Source organism: Symsagittifera roscoffensis, chromosome 6 (genome assembly GCF_963678635.1).
Source record: "Symsagittifera roscoffensis chromosome 6, txSymRosc1.1, whole genome shotgun sequence".
NCBI lineage: Eukaryota > Metazoa > Xenacoelomorpha > Acoela > Convolutidae > Symsagittifera > Symsagittifera roscoffensis.
This window is the reverse complement of record NC_087067.1, coordinates 5,227,420-5,254,941: the sequence shown is the minus strand read 5'-3', so window position 1 is coordinate 5,254,941 and position 27,522 is coordinate 5,227,420. Positions and strand designations below refer to the sequence as shown.

Sequence of the window (27,522 nt, the reverse complement as noted above, 5' to 3'; positions counted from 1 at the left end):
GCAGGCAATAACAGATTGGTTGACAAAGTTTGATTATTTTTCTCAAAGAAAGTTATCCTAGCCAGATGTCACTAGCATTATTTATCCGGCGGTTTTTTTTGATACTATGATTAAAACTAAATTACTAGCAACGTTTAAAACACAAAATGTCCAAGGTAACATCCTCCCCCAGGGCAGTTTAAATCAATCGTTTTTCATGCATAGCTTAGCAAACTTAATCTGAATTAAAGGCTGTGTATGGAAGATAAAATTACGGTCTATCTGGGGGGGGGGGGTGGGAGGAAGGAAGGGGGGTTGTGAGGAGCATATTAACTTGATCTCACAAAACTATCAACTCATAAACATCTATCAGTAAAGCTAGCAATCAAAATGTTTCAAAATTTACCATTTTTTTTGCTGAAGTTTCTGATATTTGCAGAAAATGAAATTAAAAAAGAATTCGAATGGATTGTCTGTAAAACATAATTGAGATAATTTTTTTTTCAAGAATTTTTCGGCCTGGTTTATTTCAAGCTAGGCTGTCACCCTTAGCTTTGTTGTTGTTGTTATTGTTGTTGTTTACAACAAGCGAGCCATTTGCATCAGGAAGTCCTATTTTTGTCTCCTTTCGAACCCTGTCTTTTGAGTCTTTCTCTTTCTGAAAACAAATTAAATATTGTTTAATTCATTAAATAATCATATCTACTGGTAAAAATAAATTATGCGCTAACTTTAATTGTTCAGAGAATCTAAAGCTTTTTGTCTGGTGTTTTTTTGATGTAATGGTTAATTTTTATGTAATTATTAAAATAATTGTTAAAATACTTTACTTCCTAAAGTATTTATGCTTTTAGTTTTTTAATTTCAAAAAAATGGCTTTAAATTTGTATAGTTTCCGATTGACCTCATTTTTTGTTAAAACAGGCGGGTTTGAAATCTAACACAGAAAAAATGCAAAGAAATTCCCCAGGTTTTCTTCAGGAAAATGTCCAGTTCTTAAAAAAGTCTCATTGTGTACCGAGTCAGGACGATTCGAAAATTTGACGACGCTTTTCTCATGCAAATTTGATTTTAAGAGCTTTCCCAAAACACTGAAAAAACTCAATTCAGCAATTTTTTTAGGTGAATCAGGTAAAATTAGTTTAGGAACTGTTTTAAAATGACGTTTGGAAGGATCTGACCCAGGGGCGAATTTGGGGGGGGGGATGGGGGGGGGGGGGCGGACGCCTTTCCTTCAGGGATTCGACCCCATGCCGACCCAAAGGGTCCCCCCTTTGGTAGTTTTTAAGAAATCCATTTTTGGTGATGGACCCTTAAATTTTGCTAAAGGCGCCTTTGGCGCCAATATAAACTAACTTTGAGGGAGAGCGCGCGCCAAAAAAAAGCGTTTTTTTAATGAAAATTTTCCAAAAAATGCCCAAAAATGGCTCCTTTGACCTGTTTTTTCAAAAATTTGCCTGCGGCGCTGAATATTAGACCAAAACAGCGTATTTTTACTGCTTTAGGAGAGCTCCCAAAATCAATTTAACCGACCTAAAAAAAGTCAATATTTTCGAAAAATTTTTGAAAATCCGCCCCTCGAGAAAATCATAGATCCGCCCCTGATCTGACCACAAAATCCCGTAATTTTTGAAATTTCAAAAAGAAAAATATTGGCAAAAAGATTCAGCAATTTGGTTTATTAAGAAAATACTTCAGAAACTCAGAGACTAGAAAGTATCAGTTAAGTAATGATGTTTTTTCCGCGTTTTAGGTTAAAACATGCGTGAGTAGCTGCTACTCTAGAAAACGATCACCTCTCTATTAATGAAATGGAACTTTGTTAGAAATGACGATTTCTTGTAAGTACTACACAAAATTTAGGAGATATAAGACCCTGGCATTTGGCGAAACACATGCAGCTTAAACAGTTTCTCAGCAAATAAGATTGCTGAAATCATTTTTAAAAACTTCAAATTCTCGAAAATGCCCAAAGATCATCAAATTATTAAAAGTATTCGAAAACTTACTTTGGAATTTTACAGGAACATACATTTTGAACAATTAGGGGTAGTTGTTATAACATGATAATAAACAGAAATACCTGGATCTTCAATTCCTAAAACCAACATAAGCACTCGTTCAAATTTTTAATTTTTTGGAAGAATACAAAACAAAAATTTCATAAGATCAATAAATTTACACTGGAAATTCAAAAACAGATTATCCACGCCAATAAATTAGGTGATTTGAGGTAATTGACGAAGATAGTATTCTGTAAATCTGCACTTCACCCAAATTTAACAATGCTACAACTTTTTCCGGCACCCTTACGTTTTGTGAATCAAACAAGCAGCCACTCAAAATTCTCCAGCCAATCGACTCCGTGCCTTTGTGACAAGTTAACGTGGTCGATTGTTTGATTAACAATTTTAATTTTAGTTGCCTACCATTTTGTTTTAATCGAATGAAGTTTTATCATGGTAAAAGAACAAAAAATAAACAAAAATTTTACGAAAACGATGAGTTTTCGACACAACGATTATTTTGAAAATGCATTTTGCTCTGACATGATTGTTGGTTTTCAATTAGCGGATGAAAAAATTAGTTAGAGATTGAATCCATTTCCAGATTACAACTGATTTTGAAATACCTTTTCAAATGACAATGACCCCAAACTATGTTGGGCGACACAATCTGACCGATTGACGTTTCGATGCAACTACAGGCAACAACAACAAGGAACTGTTAAAGTTTTATTTCTGGAATAATCCCGGGTTGGGTTTGCATTGCAGTTTGAAAGTGTATCATAGATCTCTCAATTTTGCATCCATGTATCACAGGGGCGGATCTAGGATTTTCTCGAGGGGTGGGGACTGATTTTCAAAAAATTTTCGGAAATTTTGTCGACTTCTTTTTAGGTTGACCAAACTGATTTTTCGAGCTCTCCCAAAGCACTGTTTTGTCCTAACTTGGAAAAAAAAACCGGCCAAAAAGGCGTTTTTAGGCACTTTTTGGAAAATTCTGACCAAAAAATTGCGTTTTTTCGGCGTGTGCCCCCCCCCCCCCCCCGAAACAAGTATATATTTAGAAAATTTGAAGGGTTCGTCGCCAATAATGGATATCTCAAAATAGTACAAAGGGGGAACCCTTTGGGTCGGCAGGGGGTCGAATCCCTGAAGGAAAAGCGTCCGCCGCAAACACGGGGGGCGTATCCTGTGAATAGCATAAATTATAATTCGACTCCTGCATTTTTTTTGCAAAAACTGCATTTTTTGCGAAAAGTATAATCATCCATATGTATGATCAATGTAAGACCGCGGTTCAACAACGTCCTTTAATGCTTATGAAAATGTTGTTTTGTATATCCATATTCCATCAAAAACACATCAATTTGCAATCTTTGGGTTTAAAAATGCAATTACATTCATGATGCATCTATGTGTCATCAATTCACCATCAATGTTTATGAAATTGCATTTTTAATTGCTGTAAATTTATTGCAAATAGTTACAACATAATTAGCTAAAATCATAACGCATAATTAATTAATCAAAACCCTGCAACAAAAATGATCCTTTCCTGATTTTCAATGCAACTTCAACCCTGATTTTACTTAATAAAATTTATTCCTGAAAAATAAACTTCAAAAACAGAAATATGCGTAGAATTGGTTGGTTAAATACCACATATGAGAAATTTTTGAAGCGTAAAAATAAATGGTGACCTTCACCGGACAAATTTACAACAGAGGGCCGCAATATGTTTCTTACTTTCAGGCAAACCGATGAGTTTGAAAGTGCGCGCGTCAATCTCTCAATTGGTTAAATTCCTTTCCATTTTTTTAAAAACAGGTTTAAAGTTAAACAAGTACTAACCAAATACTCGAGGTCTTTTTGTTGCATCTCCTTTCGCCGCTTGTTAGTCTGAAAAACGTCATCAGATCAGCAACACGGTCGGTTTCTGACATGTTTTTTTCCAGACAAGCTTCCAAACGGTACCTTTTCCATGTTTTGGATGGTTTGAGTGTTTTGAAAATGGCGGACTCAAGATTTTCTGATAGAGTTCGGGGGTGGTGCCTCAAAAATTATATATTTTGGGCGGGTCAGCCAAAAAGGAAGGAAATGGATGCATGTCCTACGATTAAAAATGAAAAGAAATGAGATAGATAGGATAGACCAGGGGAGGATTTTCAAACAATTTTCGAAAATTTTGACGACCTTTATTTAGGTCGGCCAAATTGATTTTCCTTGCTCTCCTAAAGCAGTAAAAAGACTCTGTTTTGGCCAAAATTTCTGCGCCGCAGGCAATATTTTGAAAAAAAACAGGTCAAAAAAGCTGTTTTTGGGCAGTTTTGGAAAACTTTGACAAAAAAAATTGTGTTTTTTTGGCGCGCTCCCCTCCCCCCCCCCCCCCCCAAAGATAGTATATATTGGCACCAAAGGCGCCTTTAGAAAAAATTTAGGGTCGGTCGGCCAAAAATGGATTTCTTAAAAAGTACCAAAGGGAGGACCCTTTGGGTCGGAAGGGCGTCGAATCCCTGAGGGGGGGGGGGGGGGGGGGGGTTAAGGGCGTCCGCCCCCGCCCCTTTCCCCCTAAATCCGCCCCTGGGATAGACTCCTCTTATAATATTAGGATGTTTTTTTCAAATAAAAAACTCAGAAATTTTTAGCCAGAAAAACAAAAAACATCCCGCTATTGCAAGACACGTGTCCCTTTTCGAAGATAAAACCGTTCAGATAATTCAGGAACTTTTGGCCGAAAAACGTGAAAAGCTGTTATTCAAGATAGATGTACACTTTTTGATCATACTATTCAATGAAATAACGAGTGTACCTTTTTGAAGAAGGCTATTCCGAATAGTATATGGAAGAGTAGTTGGAATGGGACTAGGGTTGAGAGACAGATGGTGTCTGCCCTCTTGGCTCTCTGGGGGTCATCCTTCAGCACTGCTAGAAAAGCGAACAGCAGAGTCATGAAGCACAGGAACATCATACTGGAAAGTAGGTAAATGTCCTGAACACACAAAAAAAAACATATTTTGATACAACATCAGAATCGTTTTGAAAAGAATTTAAAAAAGCGTTTAAAAGTCAGAACCGTCTGAAGTTTGGAACCAAACTGATAATTTGCAACTACAAAACGCGGCAAATCAACGCAATTGAGTTCACTCCGAAATAATCGAACTCAAAAATTTGATTCAGTTTGTTTAAAATAGTTAGAATTTACAAAAAAACTCTTCATGAGCTTTATGACAAATTGACCCTGAAACAACAGTACAATTTCTTAATCCAAATGATATCCAGGTTCAACTCAGAGAACTGCTTGTTTTACTTATTTTGGAATATCTCAAAGTTAATCAAATTGGTCAGTTTTTATTGAAGTGCTTCTAAAAATTTATTTTATTTACTCCGACAATACAAGTAAGCATCCAAATATGAACTTATCACAAAAAAGATCTCAGCGAAAATTAGGTTAAATCCAATATATGGAAAAAAAAACTTTTCAAAAATCTTTCAAATGGTGTTTTGTACTGGCTTTTGAGGACATTAAGGTTTATATTTGCTCGAGTTTTTCTTAGGTTTTTAGTTTTTTATTCAGATTATTTTAAAACAATTTTTATGCCAGCGATCCATCTGTGGATATTCGTTTTCACTGAAGGTTTGCCCTCACGAACTACAAAACCGACTTTAATAAAGCAGGGAAGATAGTTTTACTTAACTGCTCGTTTCATAATTCAATGCTGAAACTGTGTATGCGCATTATCCAGCAAAAAAATACCGACTCAAAACTTTTTCATTAAAATTGGATACTATCAGCGTGTGTTCAAAATTTGTCTTTATTTAAAGTTAATGGTCAGTCGGAGCCAACAGGTCGGAACCAACAGATTTTGTCCTGATACGAGACTGCTAAATTATTGACAAAACAAAAAGCTAAATAAAACACGAAGTTGGCTAGTAGCCAAAAAACGCTCCGCTTTCCTGAGATGTTCAGACTTTTGAAGAAAATAATGGAAAGTGTGTGCTCTGGTAGCTTCTTCTCCATCAAATTTCAACTATTTAACTAACCATTTTTTACGGAATTTTCTTATACCATCTAAAACTTTGTTTTCCTGAGCTTTAAATTAGAAAGAAATCACCGGTGATAATTTTTTTGTAAAACTTTGTGGGGTTCAAAAATAATCAACTTTTGCATTGTTTTTTTTCAGAATGTTAAAAATTTTAAAAATCTGCTCGTATCAAGCCAAACTCATGAAGCTTCCAGCTATAATTATGGGCGTCTTGATTCTTATTTTATAAATTTTTGCATAACTAATAAAAAATCTATTTTCTTATTTTTTGAATTTCCTCTGAAAGTATTTTTTTTAGTTTACCACGGAATCTGATAATAAGGTTTTTTCCATATTCAATTTTTATCAGAACTAAATAAGAAAACTAACGCAGTCTTTATTTCTTATCCGTTACATATTTGGGTAATATTTCATAATCAGGCCCATAAAATTGTGACTGGAAATGCCATGAAAATATTTTGAATAAATTTTCACAAAGTTTTGAATAAGCGTTTTCACAAAAAATGATTTAAAATTTTTTTTTATTTCGGCCAGTCACCGCCAATCAACAACACATTGAAAAATACAGTATTTTGGTGATTTCTTGTTTGTTTTTGAGCTAACTGTTTGGAATGGTCGGTGCTACGTTTGCACTGCAGCTGATTTCCGATCATAATTATTGTTTTGTTGATTTTTGTCCTTGTAATAACATCATCAAAAAACCACAAAATTTTCATGAGTTTTAAGCAAAGGTATGTCGAAAACAAACACGTAATTTTTAGCAGACATTAATTTTACTCACTTTTTACCTGATTTCTAACTTTCATTTCACTCATGTTGTATGGAGGTTTTATGATTTTTTGTGAATTTGAAAAATGATTTTCTTTCCAGATTTTTATAGCTTTTTGTCCAACTTACAATTTAGAAAAACATGCCTTACACTTTGATGTTTTTCCAAACAATTTCAACGGTAGCGAATATTCTCATCAGATCTCGAAAGATATTGATGTAAGCCTCATTACAACAACGACAACCAAAACCTCGGATTTAACGTTCAGATATCCCTTGACGCAAACAACCTCTACATTTCCGAATCAAAGTACCTCACAAATTAACTCAGTGTTATCAACGCAACCTTCATGGCAACCAATGGTTCATATGAATCCGGTTTCTTTAGTACCGGAGGCATCAACTTTCCCACAACCCAAACTGCATCCTTATAGCAACCAATATTCAGCATGCATCAACAGACAAGGATCAACGCCGCGTCGATAGCTTCTGGACAAAATTGTAATAACGCTTTTCTACCAGATAATAGAGATCGAAGAAGCAACCCTCACCAATCTGCAAACTATTTTCTCCAACCATCTTTGATTCCAACAAACAACATTACCAGAGTTTAAAGGGCAAGTCAGCAAAACATGTAGTTGACTTGTCACTTTAGGTCAAAACATGGCTCCAAGAGTCAACTTTCTTAGTTCTGGTTTGTTTCGCGAGTGTTTATATCACAGAGATTACAAATGTTTGATCACAGTGACTTTTGATTTATAAAGATTGGAAAAATGTAGTTGCTTCGGCAACATACTCCCGGGGCCCCGAATTGTCTGGAACGGCGCAAAAGGCGTTGCAAAAAAATCAAAAAACCTTAACAAGAGCGGTAGTGGGGCGGTTGAGAGTGCCGTAAGCCGTTCTCACGGTCACCACTCGTGTTGTGCCATCTCTTCCTGGATGTTCCTCCACCACACGTCCAATCGGCCAAATACCTCGCGGCGTGAGGTCTTTCAGTACCCACACTATGTCTCCAACCTTCAATGGTGGTTGCATTTCGTTCCACTTGAGGCGTTTCATTAGTGAAGGTAGGTACTGCTTCTTCAACCGCTTCCACAGGTGGTTCATCATATGTTGAACGTGAGTCCTTTTAGTGTAGGTTAATGGCATGCTGTCGTCGAATACTCCTGGTGGAAGGCTGCTGAAATTTCGTTGAATGAGAAAGTGATTTGGTGTCAGTGGCTCGTCATTTTCTGGGTAATAAGTTACAATTGTCAAGGGTCTCGAATTCAGTATCATTTCGGTTTCGGCTAAAATTGTCTGAAAAATATCAAGTGTGAGTTTTCGCCATCCAAGAATGATGAGGATTGTTCTCTTGGCAATCTGAATCAAGCGTTCCCAAGCGCCACCAAAATGAGGGCCATAGGACGGGTTGAAGAACCACTGGATGTTTTGCCGTTGTAGCTTGAAAGAGCAGGCTCTATTGTCAAACATTTTTATGGCGTCTTTTAGTTCTTTAGAGGCTCCAACAAACGTTTTTCCGTTATCACTGGTGAGCGTTTTTGGAGTTCCCCGTCTAGTTGTAAACCAACCTGTTGCATTCATAAGTGAATCAGTGTTCAGATTTGGACAGTTTTCGAAATGAACAGCTCTAGTTGCAAAACAAGTAAAAATTATTCCGTAATGTTTCTCAATATCTGTTTTGTTTTCAATATAGAAGGGGCCAAAAAAATCTACTCCAGCATTAGTGAACGGGAAAAGATGATTTTCGTCGGCATATCGCTTCAGTGGTATTGGTGCCATGATTGGCTGGAAGTTGTCTGCTTTGTATCGTCGACACAAGAAACAATGATGAGCGATTGAACGAAGAACTTGTCGTATCCCAATGATGTGGTAGCGCTGCTGCACGAAAGATTTGACGAACTCTTGTCCTTGATGCATGCAAATTTGGTGTGCATGCTGTAGATAGAGTTTAACTGTTGGATGAGTTGCTAATAGAATCAGCGGTTGACGTGATTCAAGCTCCATTGTTGGGGCAAATTCGAGCCTGCTGCGCGAACGAAGCATATGCTTTTGGTCAAGGTGTGGATTGAATTTAATCAGTTTGTTCTTCGCTTCCAGGCGCCGCTTCTGTTGTAGATGTTCGATCGTTTCACTGAAAAATTCTTGCTGTGCTGATATGATGATACAATTTCTCGCTCGTTCCATATCGTTACTAGTTGAATGCTGTCGTTCTTTTTGATGTTTTCCGTTAAAGTCTTGGTCTTTTGCAGATGATGAGCTCAGTTTTGTGAAACAACTGAAAACTGCGGCGATGGTCAACAAAAGTTTATTCCACGAAGAAAAACGACTGATGTCAAAGACTGAAGGACCTGAATACGGTTTTTGTGATGCACACACTGATGCGAATATTGAGACGCTATTAGTTTCTATTACGGAAGACTTCTGTGGGCATTCAGATGATTGTGACACCAGAAAAGATGGGTCTGCTAACCATTTTGATTCGATATCTATAGGTTTTATCCCTCTAGTGCCGTGATCAGCAGGGTTCGGATGAGTCGGTATATGGTGCCAGTTATTGTTTTCTTGAGTAGCGTTTATTTCAGCTAGACAATTTGACACAAAACTTTTTTGTTTTTTCTTCGAGTTGATCCAATCAATTACAACTTGACTGTCTGTCCACATATGTACGTCAGGATCGACGTTAAGCTGAAGTTGTACTTTAGCAAATGCAACTAGTCAAAATCCAATAATTGCTGCTTCAAGCTCTAATTTTGGAATACTCAGCTGCTGGATTGGAGCTACTTTGCTCTTACCTATTACATAGTGAGTTGCCAATTGTTTTTCTGGTTGATATTCGACTCTCACGTAAACGACTGCTGACATTCCTATCAAGGACGCATCCGTGAACGTATGAAGTTGAACAATATCCCGTGTTGTTAATTGCCTTGTGAAATGTGTTCGGGGAAGACTGATAGGTTTCATTGACACAAAGAGGTTAGCAGCTTTTGTAGTTCTTTCTGACTGTTAGCGGGCAATAATGAGTCCCAAGAATTGCCTAATTTCCACGTTGATTGCAAAATTGCTTTGAACAAAATGGTTACTGGTGCTAATATTCCCAGAGGATCAAAAGTTGAGGACACTAGGCTAAAAAATTTCCGTTGTGTGTATTCGTGGGCATCTCCACTGATTGCCTTTGGAGGCTCCATGTATAGTTTGTCATTTGTCAAATTCCATTTTTGTCCTAGAACTCTAGTTGTTGGCTTAGGTGTTTCTTTTTCCGAGGCTGGTAAACCGTTAAGTACCTTAGTGCTGTTCGATTCAAACTTGGTTAGTCTAAATCCGCCTTGTTGTAGAGCTACTTTTGTCTGGAAAGCGGACTCCAATGCGTCGTTGGGTGAAGACGCTGAGTGAATGTAGTCGTCCATATAAAAATTTGTTTTGACGGATTCAAAGGCAAGCGGAAATTTCACGGTGTTGTCTTTGGCACATTTCTGTAGAATGTAGATAGCACAAAATGGAGAGCAAGTTGCTCCAAAGATTAGTCTTGAAAACTGGTAATGTCTAATAACATTTTTGTGATCCCAGAGAAAACGTAGCGAGGAACGGTCTTCTGCTTTTATGCTTATTTGCATAAACATTCCTTCAATGTCAGCTAGTGTCCTAATACCAAACTTACGAAACCGCATAAGGACTCCAGTAAGTATTGTGAGCAAATCTGGGCCTGTTAGCAGATTAGAATTTAGAGATTGGCCTTTGAATTTGGAGGCAGCATTTGATACACGCCTTACCTTTCTCGGCTTGTTAGGGCTTACGACTTCGTGGTGAGGCAGATACCACAATCTAGAAGGTACTTCTTTGGTAAAAACTGCTGGCTGCGCGTAAGACTTTCCAAGTCCGTAACTAGCGTCTTTTCATAAAAATTTTGTAGATCGGTGTTTTTTTCCGAGTCTTTTCCGCAATGATTGCAATTGTTTCAGAGCTACACAGTAGTCGTTGCTGAGACTTGAGTTGGGTTTCCAGGGAAGACCTATTTCGTATCGTCCATTTACAAGTCTTGTCGTGTTATCCAACATTTGGAGAGCAAGCTTGTCGTCGCTGCTGTAGTTTTTGTTGAGTGTAGTGATTCCGTTTTCCTCGAATTTCCAAAACTGCTGTACAAGGTAGTCCAGAGGTTGCTCTGTTGTTTTGTTTCGAGAAACGTGGAAGACAAAGGGCCGATGTTTTGTTTTGGATGAGTGTCGCTGTTGACTATTTTTGTTCAGATGGTATTCGCCGGCTAATGTCCATCCAAGTTTTGTCTGCACAGCTGAAGGTATGAAGTTGTTTCCTTCAATAACGTGTAGAGGATATGTAAACAAGAATGAGTTTACACCAAGCAAAGCTCCAATCTTCCCATGATCGAGGTGTGGAAAATGAATATGGCGAAGTGTGTTGGTAGAGCTGCAAATCTCGTTCAAATTAAACACATCTGCCGCCGGTATGTTTAAGCAAGGATTTTTTTTACAAATTATTCATTGAGAACTTAACATCCGGTTTGTCATGCGGTGAGATGTGAACAGCATTATCAACCTTTGCAACTGGCATTTCATGATCAATGTCGATATAACGAAGAGACATTGATGTGTGTTCCACAGATGGAAATTGTAGTTTATCTGCTATTTCATCAACGATGAAGCTAAATTGGCTCCCGTGGTCAATTAATGCATAAATAGTTGTGCTCGTTTCACCATGGCAGAATGAAACCGGCATTAGTTGTAGTTGTTCAAACCATTGAGGTTGTTCTGAACAAAAACTCGAAAACTCACAGGCAGTGAATCCTCCCTGATTTTCTGCGCATGCTGCGTCTTTGCTATGTTGCGATGACATCTCTGTTTTTGATAGCTGATGTTCTGATTTGTTAGAGTGCTGGGCACCATATCGGCTTAGGTCTGGTTGGTTTGGAAACCATCTACTTTTAGGTTTGTACTCTTTGCTTTTTTGGTTAAAATCTGCAGACTGCTGATTAAAGTTTCGGGTTTCCTGGGGTGCGGGTTTACAAAAATTGTCGGAACCCCAAACTGGTTCTTGTAAAGTTGGGTGCATAGTTTTGTGAAACAAGTCATGATGGGCGTTGACAACGAAAGTTGATTTTTTAAACTTGTTTGGCTCGTGAAGGCTTGTGTGATGAAACCCGTTGCACTCTTGACAACGGTTGTTTGAGACACAAGTAGTTCGGAGGTGATGAGGGCTTAAGCAGTTGACACAAAGTTCAAGTTGTTTTACGATGTTGTAGCGTTGAGGTGGCGTAGAAGAACTGTACTGTGGGCATTGCATGATGTTATGTTCGTTCTTACAAGAAGGGCATTGCTCGCGCTTTGTTCTGTATTGGTTGAAATTCTCTGGTCCAATTGTTTTGGAAGCCTGTGGATTGCTTGATATAACGTTTGAGGAACAGGGCGCTAGGGCATTGCTGCTAAATGTTGACGGTTTTGCATTGTTGAAGGGTGGAAATTGATTGTGAAGTTTGTCGTAGGTCTACTCGTGTAGTCCCGGTTGCATTAGGTGATAAGGCTGCGGAATTGTAAAAGCAAACGATGGGCTTTGCAACCCTGCTGTTTGGACTGTGCTGTTTGCTGTATTGGGCTGCTGTTGGTTGTAGACTACAGTTTCCGAACTTACATCGTCGTGGATCTCGATTGTTGTATCCGTACTCAGCTGAGCACCTGCATCTCCAAAGTTATTGACAATCATTGGTTTATTGCTGGCATTGAGAAAAAGCGTTGTTGTTTGCAAACGACGGGGGATGAGGGCTGCTGTCAAAAATTCTTGTCTCTGTGACAACATCTTGTCTGTTTGTCGGATGTTCGTTGCTTTCGGAATAGTTGTGGGTTATTGCGGAGCTCATATTAGGTTGAGAATGTCTTGGACGATGATGTAAGTTGTTGTATCCGCAGTTTGGGTCGTAAATTTGTAAGTGTTGGCTTGTTTCTGCTCTCCGATCGTCTGGAAGTGAATAGCTTGTTTCTGCTCGATGATTGTCTGTAATTGATGATGGGGCCATGTCGGCATGCGCGTTGTCTGATTTCGTGTTTCTTCTCTCGAAGTCGTGGATAAGTTGCGCGTTGTATTGAGTTAGTGAATCGTTATCGTTGATGCCACTCTGTAGTTGTAAGAGGCGTACTGCAATATCTGTAGCTGTTGCTTTGACAAACCTAGTTTGTTCGGGCGATCCGGTATCCATGATTTCCGCTGAAAATTGATTCAGTTCCTGCAGTCTGTCTTCTGCTGCTGCCACTAACGAACTCAAAGAACGAGTTGATTTTACTGAGCAGAGTTTTTTATCCAAGAAGTCGAGAGATCCATTGAGCTGCATTTGGCAAATGCGAAATCTGTTGCACGCTGACATCGTTTTTTTTGTTGCTATTGAAGTTGATCGTCGAAGATCCTGTCGTATGTAGATTGTGAGAACGGCTATATAAAACCGAGGCGATGCGCAAATTAGTTAGAAAAAAGGAAAATTAAACAAAACCAGGAATCGTCTATGATTTAGAAAACGTTTTTTTTAAAGTCCGTCTAAGATTTTTATATGTTTTTTTAATTTATGTTTTACAATTAAGGCATGCGCAATTAAAGTCAATCAAAAATTGAAAAACAAACAAAGCGTTGTTCCGTGAACTGTCAAAAAGACTTTTTGTTATGTATTTTTTTGTTTAGGCCCACCAAAACCTATTTATCTATAGTTTTAGGGTGGTAGTTTATAAATCAAATCAAATGACAATTTTAATTGCAATACTCGTATTAACCTCAAGCCAATTTAAGTTTTACTTTTCTGTCATGTGAAATAAAAACAAAAAGTTGAAAAACAATCTTCAAAGAGTTCTTCTATGAACTGTCAAACAGATGTTTTGTTATGCTCAATGCAATTCTAGCCAAATTGTTTAAGTAGACATAGTCTTCAAAACTGCAGCATCAAGTGCCAGTATATTTTTTACTTTTTGATATGTCACATTACACTTTAACAAGAAGCGTTATTGTTTTTCAAAAAATGCAAGGAAATGTTATTTAATTCGTTTTCTCTTCAAATTCGAATTCAACTTTTGCTTTCACGTACAAAATTTCGAACCAAGATAGTTGTTTTATTTTGCGAAGTAAAATTACAACGAACAAGATGAATTGACAAGGAAAAGTACAAAAGGTTGTTTGTTCTCAGTGTGTTCAGAAATTGGTTATCTCTATCACAGTCTAATAAGACAGTTTTCTTTTTCTTTTTTGTTGGGAAGAGATTGAAATAAATTGTCAAAAATATTTAAGGCAGCGACCAACAAAAACTACTACAAAAAACAAAAGGCTCGAGTATGTTTTTTTTCTGGATTTTTTGAAAGTGTGTGAGAAAAAAAAACGAGACAATTCGGGGTTAAACTTTAAAAAATATAATTGCCCACATCTAATCTTGGTTTTCTTCAGCCTGTATTTTGTTCAACTATTCGTCTTCCTTTTGTTTTCAATTCTTCTTTTTTTCTAGTATTTTTGAAGGAGAAGCCCAAATTCCAGCTGAATAGAGAAGTAGTTCAAACCAAGAAAAGCATCCAATTTGTGAATAAATATTCACAACCTTATCAGTGTATTTTGATTGTCAGTATCATACATTTGCGAGATGAGAATCCAATCTTCTGAAACAGTATTCAAAACATATTCAAAAAACACATTTTTACCACTGTATTGTATCTTTGGATTAATTGTATTATATCGCTGTTTTGTGTCGCTGTGTTGTAGAACTTAACCAACTTACCAAACCAAATTATTTGCTGAAATTTTCCCGAAAATTCCAAAAAAGGGGGATTGTATTCCTTCTTTACTAAATAAGAAACTCTTTGATCTGTAAGACTGTACGAAAATTGATGAGATCGGCTTTTTTGCTCGCCAAAACATGTAGTTGACTCGTCACTTTAGGTCAAAACATGGCTCCAAGAGTCAACTTTCTTAGTTCTGGTTTGTTTCGCGAGTGTTTATATCACAGAGATTACAAATGTTTGATCACAGTGACTTTTGATTATGAAGATTGGGAAAATGTAGTTGCTTCGGCAACATAGCTTAATGGTTCTGAAACTTTGGATCAAGCTTATATTTTCCCCCAAACAGACCAAGGTAAAATCCTTCACCCCAGCGTTCAGTTCAAAAGTTTAAATTGAATTTGCTAAGAGCTGCGTGTAAAATGCTATATTGTGATTGGCTAAAAATTCGAACTCAGAGCCGAATTAACAACCTCTCCCATAATGGCTTCGGGGGGATGGGTGGAGGGGGGTATTGGTAATTTGGTCCAAAACATCAGTTGAAGTCTGAACCAGAGAATTCTGAAAACGGACCAGAAGTTCTCATGACTATCTCTCAGGCTAATGTTTGTTTAATGGTTGTAAATGCGGTTTTATAACAAGGACTACTGGAATACTAGCTTGAAAACAATTTAATATGATTATTATAGTTATTTTTTCCTGACTTACCAGTCCAGTGAGGTATGGTATCATCGGGAGGTGTTGATTGACAGATAGCTTGAAAGCGACAGAGGTCAGTAGCAAGGTCAAGTTGCCAGCTATGCGGAACTTCACGTCCTGGTAGTCCAGAGCGAAGCCACAGAAACTCAACGTCACTATACACATCTTAAATACAAAAAAAAATGAATCAAAGAAAACTGATTTTGATAATAAACATTAAAACACCCCCATCCCCCCTTAAAGTTAGCTAGAGAGATGATAAAATGGCATTTTTATTGAATCCATAGACACTACAAGTCGAGTTTTTTGCTGCCATGAACAAGAGTAATTTGTTGAGAAAAACAAACCAGTTAATGATAATTTTATTGACAGTCATTTTCGGCCAACCGACCCTGAAATATTTTCTGAAGACACCTTCGCAAAATAGATTTTTTATAGCGTTATGAGACATTTCGGGAAATCAATTTGGTCGACCACTTAAAACTTCCGACCAAAATTTCATTTTTTTTCTCAAATCGGCTTACTCCGTACTTACACTAGATATATCCCTGAATGAACACAAGAACATATTTCAGCAACTTTGTTATTCCAGACGCTACGATTTTTCTTTAACTTGAACCAATTCCTTGTTTTAATAGCTGGACTCTGAAAGCGGCTTGTTAGGTTGACCGTGAATTTTGAATTAAAGTAATAAAGTTTAAAAGTAATCGAAAGAAATTAATCTGCCGTAAACCTAATTTAAGGACACAGTAAGCCCCAAGGTCTAAATCTTCAATCTTAGATCTTCAATTGATAAGGGTTTTGGGGAGTTATTATGGGAGTAGCAACCAATTACTGCTGTTCGGATTGGAGTCTAAAGACTAGTCTAGACGCCTGATAAAACCCGTCTTCTTATTTAGGCAATCAACCAAACATTTGGACATGGTTTTTGGAGAGCTATTTTTTGGTTTGCTTCTCTCTCATAGAGAAGTGTTTCTTTTCCCACAATTATTTTCCTACCAAATATTTTATCCAGTTTCTTCTAACTGAAACAATACTGCTTGATTAAACAGAATTTTTCATTTCAAGTCTTGCACAAGCTAAATAAATTATGGTACGTGGGCGCAAATTACTGAGGGCGGATCCTATTTTGACCCAATTCTTTCATAAAATTTGCAAATAAGAAATTTTGGGCTTTTTTCAAGGCTGAAATTAAGATGTGATTATGAGCGTGTGCTCACTTTCAGATAAGGTAACTATTTTTTTTGGGTCACTCAGAGAAAAAGTGATGTTACAAAATTGTACCAAAAAGAGCAAAAAAAAAGAGAATTTTTTTTAGTCAGGGAATCAACTCTGCGCTACAAATAGATGTATTTATGTTCGAATTGAAAAATATGTACAATTTTTGTACTCGTCATATAATTTAGATGCATTATAGCGCATGTTTTCCGCATTTCCGCGGTTGAGGTTTGCAATTTATATTCCGACCGACTCGGCCAGAGCTATCTATGTTTCGTGTTTCAACTATAATCGAGCGATGAAGAACAAACCGACCAAGTTAGACCGAGAAAAAGTTTTAACCAAATTTGACCGAGAAAAACGTTTCCACCGAGTTCAACCGAAGAGTTTGACCGGTAACAACTTTGAATTTGACTATTGGACCTTCTCGACTATGGATTTTTGGTCGAACTCTGACATGCGTTTGACCCGCCTCGGTCGAAACATAAATAGCAAACCTCGAGCCTGTTTTTTTTCTTGAACTCCTTTGTCTAGATTAACGAATATAGGATCGTTCAAACACAACTTATCGCGTTAGCGGCTAAATATTATGTTCAGAGGCGACTCTAAATTGAATAGTCATGCTATTAAGCTTCATCAAGCGATATCAATTGAACAAAAGTCTCAGTGCAAAAAAATTGCAAATAGTTGGAGACTTTCTACAAACATCATTAACAAAATTTAATTACAAGGAGTGAAGTTCTGCCTCAATTTTATGGCTTTGCCTGATACAAAGAATCAAATATCACTGTATTTTTACTCGTTAGCTTAGCAAAAAATGCCCAAAGAAGACAAAATTTAGCAAATGTATTTCACTTTTCCATTTATAATACAGAACATAGCAAGACTGCTCTTAAATCAGGGACACATCTTGAGTTTCCTGACTGGCCCTTATAGCCGAAACAAAGCTTCCCGCACCGGACTTCCATGCATAATAAACGATAATAATGGAAAATTGTTGTCTAAAAGGTTGTCATAATAATCCATTATTTCTGCAAATTTAGACCACAAAATCAATTATATTCTCATTAAAAATTGATTGTTTTCGTAAAAACACAATCCATTAAAATCCATTATAATGGATTATAATCCATTTAAAATCCATTATACTTGATTATAACGGATTATAATTTTTAAAATTTTTTGCAAATTCATTGCAAAAAAATTGCATAATTTCTGTGTTACTCACGGCCTACTCGCAACCTAAACCTACTCAAATTACTCCCCTCACTTTGCCTCCCATTCGCATTTGCCCAAACCAAAACTCCCCCACTCCCATGCGTTATTCCCTACGCCCACCCCCATTTTTACAAAAGTTTACCCCCAAAACCAACCCCCAAGTTATAGTTTACACCCCTCCCCCCAGTTTATTTACCATTAAACGGGGACAGGGGAGGGGGTTTACTCAGTATGAACAACAACTATTTATCCCCATTCTCCATTTCAACCCCCTCACCCAAGTTTTTTGTTCCACCCTCCCCACCCCCCCCCCCCCCCGCCGCCACGTTTTCTTAACCAGCCAACGTTCAGTAAACGGGGGAGGGGGGTTTAAACTAAGATGGGGGTAAAATGAGGAGGGGTAAACTGTGGGGGGGCGGGGTTAACAGGGGCAGGGGGTTGTTAAGAGAGGCGATGGAGTTTACGTAATAAAGAAAAAGAAGAGAAAATTTAAATAATTGAAATATTTTTTCAAAACTAAAAATTTATGAAACGTAATACATAGCAAATGCACCAAAAAGAAATGAGATAACTTTTTTTTAAAAATGCAAATTTCAAAATTTCATCTCAAAAATACATTATAACCGATTTTAATCCATTAAAATTGATTTTAATAAAAAAAGTATTATGATTATAATCCATTTTTGATGGATTATGATCGATTTTTTTTCGTAATTTTAAAGTGACTATTTAAAGTTTAAATTTTAAACTGACTATAAAATGAAATATTATCCATGGAACTCCAGTGCGGGTTTCACTTTAAAGAATTTGTTTGATAAAATAGTGGATTTAATGAAATACCCCCAAAACACTAAGTAAAAGCATTTGGATGTATTTAGAGACTTGCACCAAAATTATATTACCAAAATTGCTGGCCTAATATCAAATTGGAATAATTGGTTTTTCCACATATTGGCCAAATATGCAATTTGCAAGCGCCTATAAATTTACAAGAATTGATCACAGGTAATAAAAAAAGTCATTGAAAACTTGAGCTGAGGGCACGATAATGTGAAAAAATAGGGTTCATTTATGAAAAAATGTCTAAAAAAAAAACAATTATTCAAAAGTTTTAAAATTGAATGAATGAAAAACTAGCCCAAGCAAAAATCCTCCATCTTCTCTGAAAGTCGGAACAAATTTAATTGGAACTGTTTAAATTTTAATCAAATCAAATGCAAGGGCACATTATCACTAAACAGAATGCTCTGAAAAGGTCGACATCTTGATTATTCCACCTGCTGTTCTCGTCTTGTGACAATATTTTGATGAAAAATTTCTAGTCGATTTAGAAAGTGATGATATCTTTTCAAAGATTTGAAAAATCTTTAAAAAGTTCATGAATAGTTTTTGTTCTATAAATGATAATCGATACGCTAGAGAAACACAAAGTGATGCTCCTAACTTCCAATAACTTATAACCAAAAAGTATAACAAAAAAAAACTTGCTTCAGCTCAATTCGGGTTTGAATAAATTTTTAAGACAGATTAAGTAGCCGGTAACGCATCAACACCACGAAGTTAATAGCTCATTTATTACCTAAAGTTGGCTGCGCCCAAACCACAAAAAAATGTAAAAAATGAAACCAAAAAAGCACAAAAAATTTTCTCACAGTTTCCAAAAGTAAAAACAAAACGCCTAGGTTTTCAGAAATAAACTATTTGATAAGCGGAAAGTTTCATAGATGGTTAGTGCGCTTTCGCGACAAGTTCGAGCGACTCTAAAATAAAATTAAATTGAATAAGGCAACCCATATGGTCTATATAACGCGTTACCAGATGAGAAATATATCATTCTGTACATGCAACTGTGTTTGGGAAGATTAACAAAAAAAAAACTTTCAAAGTTTTGCCAAAAAATTAAGGAATTTCAAAATGAACAAAATTGGCTCTTAAAACATTTCGTTTTAACATTGACTACAAAATCACAAAAAATTGGGGTCTTAATTGGGTATAAAAGAAACTAAACAAAAATAGTATCACATGCTTAAATATACGCAAAAAAAAACAATGAAAATTTCTTCGAACTTGAGAAAAGAAAAGCCAATTTTTTTCAGTTCTGTATTTAATTCAATTCCTAAACAAAACGCAACAAAAAGTAATATCAAATATTTTTTTGCATAATATAAGCGCATCGGAGCACAGCGCCGCAAGCGTTCGTTTCTTGTAAATGTTCGTTTTTTTTTGCCGCAATAAAATTATTTTTCCTGTAGGCTCAAATTACTAGCACAGAATCAGATGTCAAGGTTCATTTACCATGATTAGAATGGCGTTCCAGAAGAAAAATGTGGACCTTCTGGCCACTCTAGCAGTAGCAGTGATGATGGGGATATTCAGGAAAGGGTTCTCGTCCAAATTGTCATCATCATCAGTCTCCGGTAATTTCGTCGACACCTAAACAAATAATAAATTGTAATAATTGTAGTTCCTGCGAATCGCAGAGGAGCTATCAATAGGCCTTTACAGTGCTGTCGAGGATAGTCCATTTGTATTATCTCCCCACATTCCAGTCAGTGTTATTTTTGCTGAGCGAAGCTGTTTTTTGCGACTCCAGGCCGTTTTAGAACTTGCGTATAGAACTTTTTACGTGGTACCACTATTGCAGCCAAATTTGGTCAGGTTGTGGTAGACCTGAAGCTGGAGGTCAAGTGAGAGCTTGTCCTCGCACACTATCATTGCCATGGCTTGGGATCGATTACATGATCTGACGATTTCAAAGTGAACGCCTTACCACTGTGCTAAGTGCCTCTATATAAATAATAATCAAAATAAAAAAACATCGATAAAGACAAAATCCGGCACCTCAACACAAATATATGCAGTAGCTCCCCCTTTGTACTATTTTGAGATATCCGTTTTTGGTGACGGACCCTAAAAATTTTCTAAAGGCGCCTTGGGCGCCAATATATACTAATTTTGAGGGGGGAGCGCACGCTGAAAAAACGCAGTTTTTTGGTCAAAATTTTCCAAAAAGTGCCTAAAAACGCATTTTTGGCCTTTTTTCAAAATTTTTAAAGAAAATCCGCCCCCTCGAAAAATTCCTAGATCCGCGCCTGAGTTCGTTGAGTTAAAGCTTTTTAAAAAGAGAGTTTTGCGAAAGAGCCTAAATTTTTTTAATATATAATTTTAATATTTATATAATTTAAATTTATATTATTTATCTAATAGGTTATTTGCCGTATGAACAATTTTAAGACAATTTTACTTATAATTATATTAGAGGTAGGGTAGAAACTGAAATGGGGGGTCATAAAATGAAGAAAAAGCAGGATTGATTAGACTCACTCTTGAATACACTTACATCTACATGTTTATACATGCTCCACTCCTGTTTGTCCTGAAAAGTAGAAACTTCAACTGTGCTCAACTCGTCAGGGTCAGGGACCAAATCGATCTCACTGGTCGGCAACTCACTCCGCAGAATCACAGAGATGTCCTGGAACAACCGACAAAATTGCAAAATTTTAAACCGCTGAGTCAGATTCAATTGTATAAATTGCTACAATATATTTTAAAAAAGTGTACAAAATGCCAGGAATTTTGCCCATAAAAATCAAATTCTAATAAAATTTCTCAAAAATCCTGAAAATTTTTCCATAAAAAGCAAAATATATTTTAAAAAAAGGCTCAACATTTTTGAAAATTTGTCCAAAAATCATTAAAGCTCACCCAGTGGGCATTTTAAAAAACCAGAGCGAGCATAAATAAAACAATTGAATAGGAAGTAAAGATACCCTTAATATCACTGATACTATTGATTTTTCTATTCTTTTCCAACCTGAAGGATATTGAAGAAATTTTAACTTTTGCCGAGCGTTTTTTTGTCTGTAAATTGCACCAAAATGAATGCCAAACATAAATTTGTTCAAGGGTTCCATCCCCGAACCTGTTTCCAGTCGAAACTATTTCTCTCTGCGAATCCAAAACTAGTTCCGCCGAAGCTGGGATCCCAAGAAATTATAAAGAGGTTTCTGAGGTTCACAGAGAATCTATGTAAGGCTATTCAGCCTGTCTAAGCATAGTCCGTTTATAATCATCTCTTAAAAATACCACGTGAAAGTTCTAGACGCAAAAAAACGGCCTTGAGTCGCAAAAAAGAGCTTCGCGCAACAAATTAACTCAGTCTGGAATGTGGGGAAATAAGACTAACTGACAGGCTGGATAGCCTTTCATAGATCCTCTGCGAATCGCAGAAACCACAATAATCTTTTTTTACCTGTACATCTCTGGGGAAGTCTTTGAGCTCCATGTTTTCGTAGAAGCTGCCCTTCAGACGTCGTCTGTACACGACCACTGGGTCCACTTCGCCCAGTTTGATCGTGTGCCATTTCTCATCCCTGCCGCCTTTGATCTCCTCCAGATTCTGGATCTTCAGCTTCGGATCCCACAGCTCTTCAATCTTCTCAACCTGGCTCGCCTGCAATATCCAAAGACAGTGAAAAGTTTTAAGGAAAGGTTTTCTGAGGAGCATTTGGTCCCAATAACATGATAAGCTGTTCTACAGTTTCTTATGTAAGAACCATATCTAATTTCAATGTTAACTTTCAAAAAAATGACAAAAAAAACGTTAAATAAAACGTTTATATGTTGCGTTTAAAAGCAAAATTCTGTAATAGAAATTGCTAGTCAAATAATTTCTCTAATTAAAAATAATGTATGCTAAGCAATGTTCAACCACAAATTTGATTAGAAAAAAACAACCCTAAACCCTTTGTTTTTTTAATAGCTTTGTTCAAACTTTTTACTAAAATGATGAAAAACATCTTTGAAAATATAATTTTATGTAAAACAACAAGACTAGTCATTTTTATCAGCGCATTGTTCTGATATTTCTGACTAAATTTTAGCTAGTTTTAAGTTTTTTGGTAGTTTTTTTATGATATAAATTTGCCACCAATATCAAATCTTAAGTGCTGAGCATGGAGTCCATTCAGAAAATCAATGTGACCAATTAACGCCTCGCAAATCAATTTGGGACAATTTGAGTGCAATAAAAAATACCACCCATATATGAATTGCATTAAACTTTCGGTGTCATACATTGAATTTTCAAAACACGCGTTAGTTAGTCTAGAACATGGCCGAATGGGCAAGTTTTAATTCCCACAGTTTGACAAATCGTAATTTTTTTCACATTTAAACTCATGTAGACAAACTTTTCACAAAATGTCTGGTGGAATTTAATATTTCTTTCGCCAAAACTGTCTGATTATAAAAATTAGGCCAATTACACATTTTCCCTACTCCTTTTTTGGATTTGAGACAAAAACTAAACTGATTTAATGAATTTACCGAGCTGAAAAAGGTTTTGGCAATTAATTTGTAAAATTTAGTTTGGATTTATTTTCAAAATCACAATGGGCTCTTTATACTCGTCCCCCAACCACTTGCAAAATTTTACAAATTTTTTTGTTTGTATCGTCCGAACAAAATGAAAATTAGCATGCGGACTAATAAGGCTAAGACACAATTGGTTTTCATATTAAACCTTGTAGAACTACTCGTCACACCACAAAACTGACGCTTAGTTGAGGAGCGGGTAAACGCTTTAAACTGGAACTGTCTCAGTGAACAATCGTTTTTTTTCTTTGGATAACACTGATTACTTATACAAAAAACAAATGCACTCTTTCAAATGAAACTACACAAATGTTCTATGATTCCATATATTTACAGAACAAAATTTTTATGAATAAAAAAAATGGATTAAGTTGTAACAAATATTTTGATTAAAGTATTAATGGACACATGCATATCAAGGGACAACGATAAATTAAAGCAAAATTATGTGACACCCATTCAATCAAAATCAAATCCAGAAAATTTCGAAAAAACTCGCAAAAATAATTAATAGGCTGAAAAATAACCAGATAGACGGAAAATGGATTTCATGAATAACTGAGTTGAAATCCATTTCAAGACAGGCTTTTCCTCGATTAATCAAATGATTTGTAATTTTCCTTTTTAAACACAAAATTTGTTGTTGGTCAAAAAAATCAAGATTCCTATTTTTGATTAAAAATTTTTCATTCACTTCAACTTCCACTTAAAAAACGCAAAAATGCCCACGAAAGCTCATACGCTGAATTATTTTGGCTGTACGATAATGGTGCAAAATTGGTTTAAGTTGAAAGTTTTGAACAAGAATTGTGGTACATAGGATATTTTGGTGACCAGCGCCGATTTAAGAACCTTCATTAGAACTAAACCGTTAACTATCAAAAAAGCTTCCTATCATTAAATCATCTGCTTTTAAGTGGTTTTTGATTTTTATGTCATGTCGATTATTGCAACTTTTCTCTTAAAAACTTTTTGAATGGAATTTTACTTTAAAATGTTCCAAAAAACTCTTTTATACACATCGCAAGCTTCTTCTTGAACATGTGACAGAGTCGTGCCTAAACGAACTTTGAAGAAGGAGCGGGCCTTGGATTTTTTTAAAGGCAAGCACATAAGACTCTAACACGGAAAAAACGTCGCGAAGTTTCGAAGAAGTAGACCAAGGCCGCTGTTTTTGGCCACGTTCATGAAAGTTTTGTACAAGAAAAAAATTGTGCATTTCCTTAAGACGCGTATTTTGAGATTTACGAGCACATTTTGCACTAGGTCGAAAAAAATATTTGTTTCGGAATCCGCAACATTGCTAGTTTATTTTGATCTTCTTTACTGTTTTAGATTTCGAGAAAATAAGCTGAAGCACTGTATCGTTCAAAAGTTGCGGGATCCGGAACAAGTTGCAAAATCCGAAAACAAAAACTAATTTGTGTGTATGGGAAAATTACGCTGCCGCGGTATGAGCAACTGTAAGCTGAATCTGCAAATTGTAAGCGGAATTCGCCTACATTTGTGGGATCCGCTTACAATTTGCGGAATCTGCTAGTAATGCGGATTCCGTTACAACTAGCTATATTTGCTCATTGCGGAATCCGCGACCAAAAAATGTGTCGATAAAACCTACGTTACACATATTTCAGAGCGGAATCCATGGAAAATTTGTAATTGGAATCCATGAAAAACAGTTACCTTTTTGTGCGCCTATTAAGTGCACAACTGAACTTCAAATGTTAATTGTCCTCCACCAATCCTCCCCTCTCCCAAAAGAACAAACTAAAAAGAATTGAACTACTTAATCTATTTATTGCAACCTTCAGCTATTATTTCATATTCGCCGTTGCACCTTGTTAAATGATGTCAGCCGTTATTTAAGGAAAGCTACATTGAGGAATTTAATCATACAATACTAACCACTTGCTCCTGCAAAAATTATCAGGTTAATTAAACTAATCATTTCGATATTCCTAAAGCTGTTTTGAAATTTTTAAATTCAAAAATCGTTATTCAAACAGCAAAACTTTTTGTAAACCAAACCAAACTTGGATTCGATTGTGGACACACCAAATTTTTTTAAATATTTGAATACAAAAAAAATTGCTTGTATCTTTGCCGAATCCTGAACGTTACATTTGTTTCGTAAATTCTCTGTAGCAATTTCTGATTAGGATATTAAGACAACAACAATAATTTTACCAGCAGTGGAGCTCCGTGGATAATGAATAATTAATGTTTTCTTTCTCAATAAGTATTAAGTTCAGAAAATGATTATGATTATGTATTACTATGTTAAGAGATATAATATGTGATATCGTTTTTCGGAAAATTGTTAACTTTTGATAAAAATTAAAGCGAAGATGAGATATAAAACAAAACTTACGTCTGTGAGTCCCCTCAATTTAGGCTCCACCCACTTGGCCTGAATCAGCACTTCGGTCACGAACCTCTGCGACTTAGTGTCCACGTCCCCGACAGTGAGGAAGGCGAACTTGACCTTGACCTGTCTGGGACTCATCTGAAACACGGCAATGTCTATGCTGTGACTCACCAACTGTTTCAGACTCTTTCCAGGAGAGGAGATTTGGTTTTCATTGCCAGGATTAGTTGATCCAGGGGAGTTCAGAGGTAAAGTTTGAGGTGTTCTTTCAGGTTATAGCGATGTCCATGTTTAACAATTAGTTTCATTTTACCTTTGTCTAATAACGAAAAACTAAAATGCTCAGTTTTCAAAGCGCCTTTTGGAAAAAAAATTGTAGTTCAAAAAATAAATTTTGATCTCTAAACATCAAAATAAATTCATCCAAAATTTGCCCAAAAAACCTAGAAAAAAACAGCAACTTTCTAATTGATATTCTGTTCTGAAAATGTATATGCGTTTTTTGGATGGATATCGCTATACTTTTTGATAGCTAACTGGCCATCGTTTGAATTTTGACTGGGGACAATTTTTGGAGCTATAATTTGATCATGCATTTTGCTGTCTTTACGCCACATGAAAACCTTGTTACTCTGGTTTGGTGCGGACACAACTGGATTCTTATTTTGACTTGTAATAACTGGAATCTTGTAAACTTCTTCTAAAACATTGGGAGTGGGTTTTTCTGGAGTTGTAACGCTGGAATTTAATCCGGAACTAGAAGTTGGCGTACAAATCGTGGTCATATTTTGAGCCCGCACAGATAAATAGCTTTGCGGGTTTTGGCGACGAGCATAAAGTCTACCAACTTAAGTTACGTCGGGCTGGCAAATTTGTTCCAAAAGTAGTTATTATGTTATCTTCAGCTCTTAAATTGTCGCTTCAATGCTCGTTATAGTTCTTATAACCCAGTTGCATAAATGATAAAACTTGTGGAAATAAACTTAAAATAGCATTTATTGGAGAGTTTTTTTAAGAAAAAAATCACTATAATAAATTTATCGAAGAGCGAATGCAGCCAATAGCCGAATAAATTGTTTCTAGGTGTTTTTGAAGTTTTCGATTGATTGAAATTTGCCAATTTATCTCATAAAATAAAAATTGAGTTGGGGGAAATGCAATTATTTTTTAAGGTCTCAGATGATATAAGGTCTCAGATGACAAGATTTCCATTTGAAAATGCTTGATAAAACTCTTTTATTCTTGTATTTTTTTCTCCCAATTAGCCAATTTAATGTACCAAATAGAAAAATTGGTCAATGGCTTAGAAATCCATGAACTGTATAAGATTCCTTATCCAATTGCTAATTGAAAAAACTGCGGGAGACAAAAATAACTAGAGGAAAAACGGGAAGTAAATCAATAAGGAATTGCGTGGATTTTCATCTAATTTTATGGCTTTTTATGTCTCTTCGCAGCGATTGTAATTGTGCATCCGCATTGAGTGCAACCTTTTGACAAGCCAATAATGAAAAATTGCCTCTTTCTTCATTCATTTACACAATTATCTAATGCACTGCTGCTCGAAAGCTGCTGATGCTAACGAGCAGAAAATTCAACATTTATTTTACATATCTAGACAGGCAAGAAAAAATGCTCAAACTAACATCCTCTTTTTATAAAAAACATTAATTGATAATAGCAATCAATGCCGATTGCCATAATTTGTAAAAAAAAAAAGGTAATTATATGCGAAGAATGTGTATGAAAACCATTAAAAACTCATTTCACTTCCGAAAAACTGTAGTAACCAAGGAAACGAGAGAAATTTAAAGCGTTCATTTATGAAAATTGTGAATGCATTTTTTAGAGTGAAATAGAAGCTTACACGAGTTTTTTTTCTGCAAAATTTTTCGAATCGAAAAAATTTTTCCGGTAAAAGCTGAGAGATTGCATGATAACTAATGCAATTTTGGCGTTCTAATTTTTCAATTGCTACAAAAGATAACACTTAAGATGTTTTATTCCATCCAGAAAATATCAAAATTCAAACAGTTCGGCTCTAAGCAAAACACCTCCCCGCACTCAGTAAAAAGAGAAAATAATAGATTGAA

At 36.0% G+C, this 27,522-nt stretch overlaps 1 protein-coding gene across 16 annotated transcripts in view; it reads right to left on the bottom strand.

Moving 5' to 3' along the window:
- Window positions 1–271: 271 nt before the first annotated feature.
- Window positions 272–27,522, bottom strand: part of LOC134847619 (gamma-aminobutyric acid receptor subunit beta-1-like) — a 65,920-nt gene continuing 38,669 nt past the window's right edge. For 11 of the 16 annotated variants that reach the window (XM_063864757.1, XM_063864750.1, XM_063864751.1 and 8 more), the window contains 10 exons: window positions 25,433–25,567; window positions 21,938–22,138; window positions 21,023–21,157; window positions 19,978–20,115; window positions 15,256–15,411; window positions 4,795–4,974; window positions 3,837–3,884; window positions 2,612–2,680; window positions 2,063–2,077; window positions 272–637 (listed from right to left, as the gene is read on the bottom strand). In XM_063864757.1, coding sequence (XP_063720827.1) covers window positions 509–637; window positions 2,063–2,077; window positions 2,612–2,680; window positions 3,837–3,884; window positions 4,795–4,974; window positions 15,256–15,411; window positions 19,978–20,115; window positions 21,023–21,157; window positions 21,938–22,138; window positions 25,433–25,567 — 1,206 coding nt within the window. In that variant the 3' untranslated portion in view covers window positions 272–508. Of the gene's footprint in view, window positions 638–2,062; window positions 2,078–2,611; window positions 2,681–3,836; window positions 3,885–4,794; window positions 4,975–15,255; window positions 15,412–19,977; window positions 20,116–21,022; window positions 21,158–21,937; window positions 22,139–25,432; window positions 25,695–25,951; window positions 26,880–27,522 lie in introns of those variants that run through there. The other 5 variants (XM_063864752.1, XM_063864745.1, XM_063864746.1 and 2 more) reach the window with 5 other exon arrangements.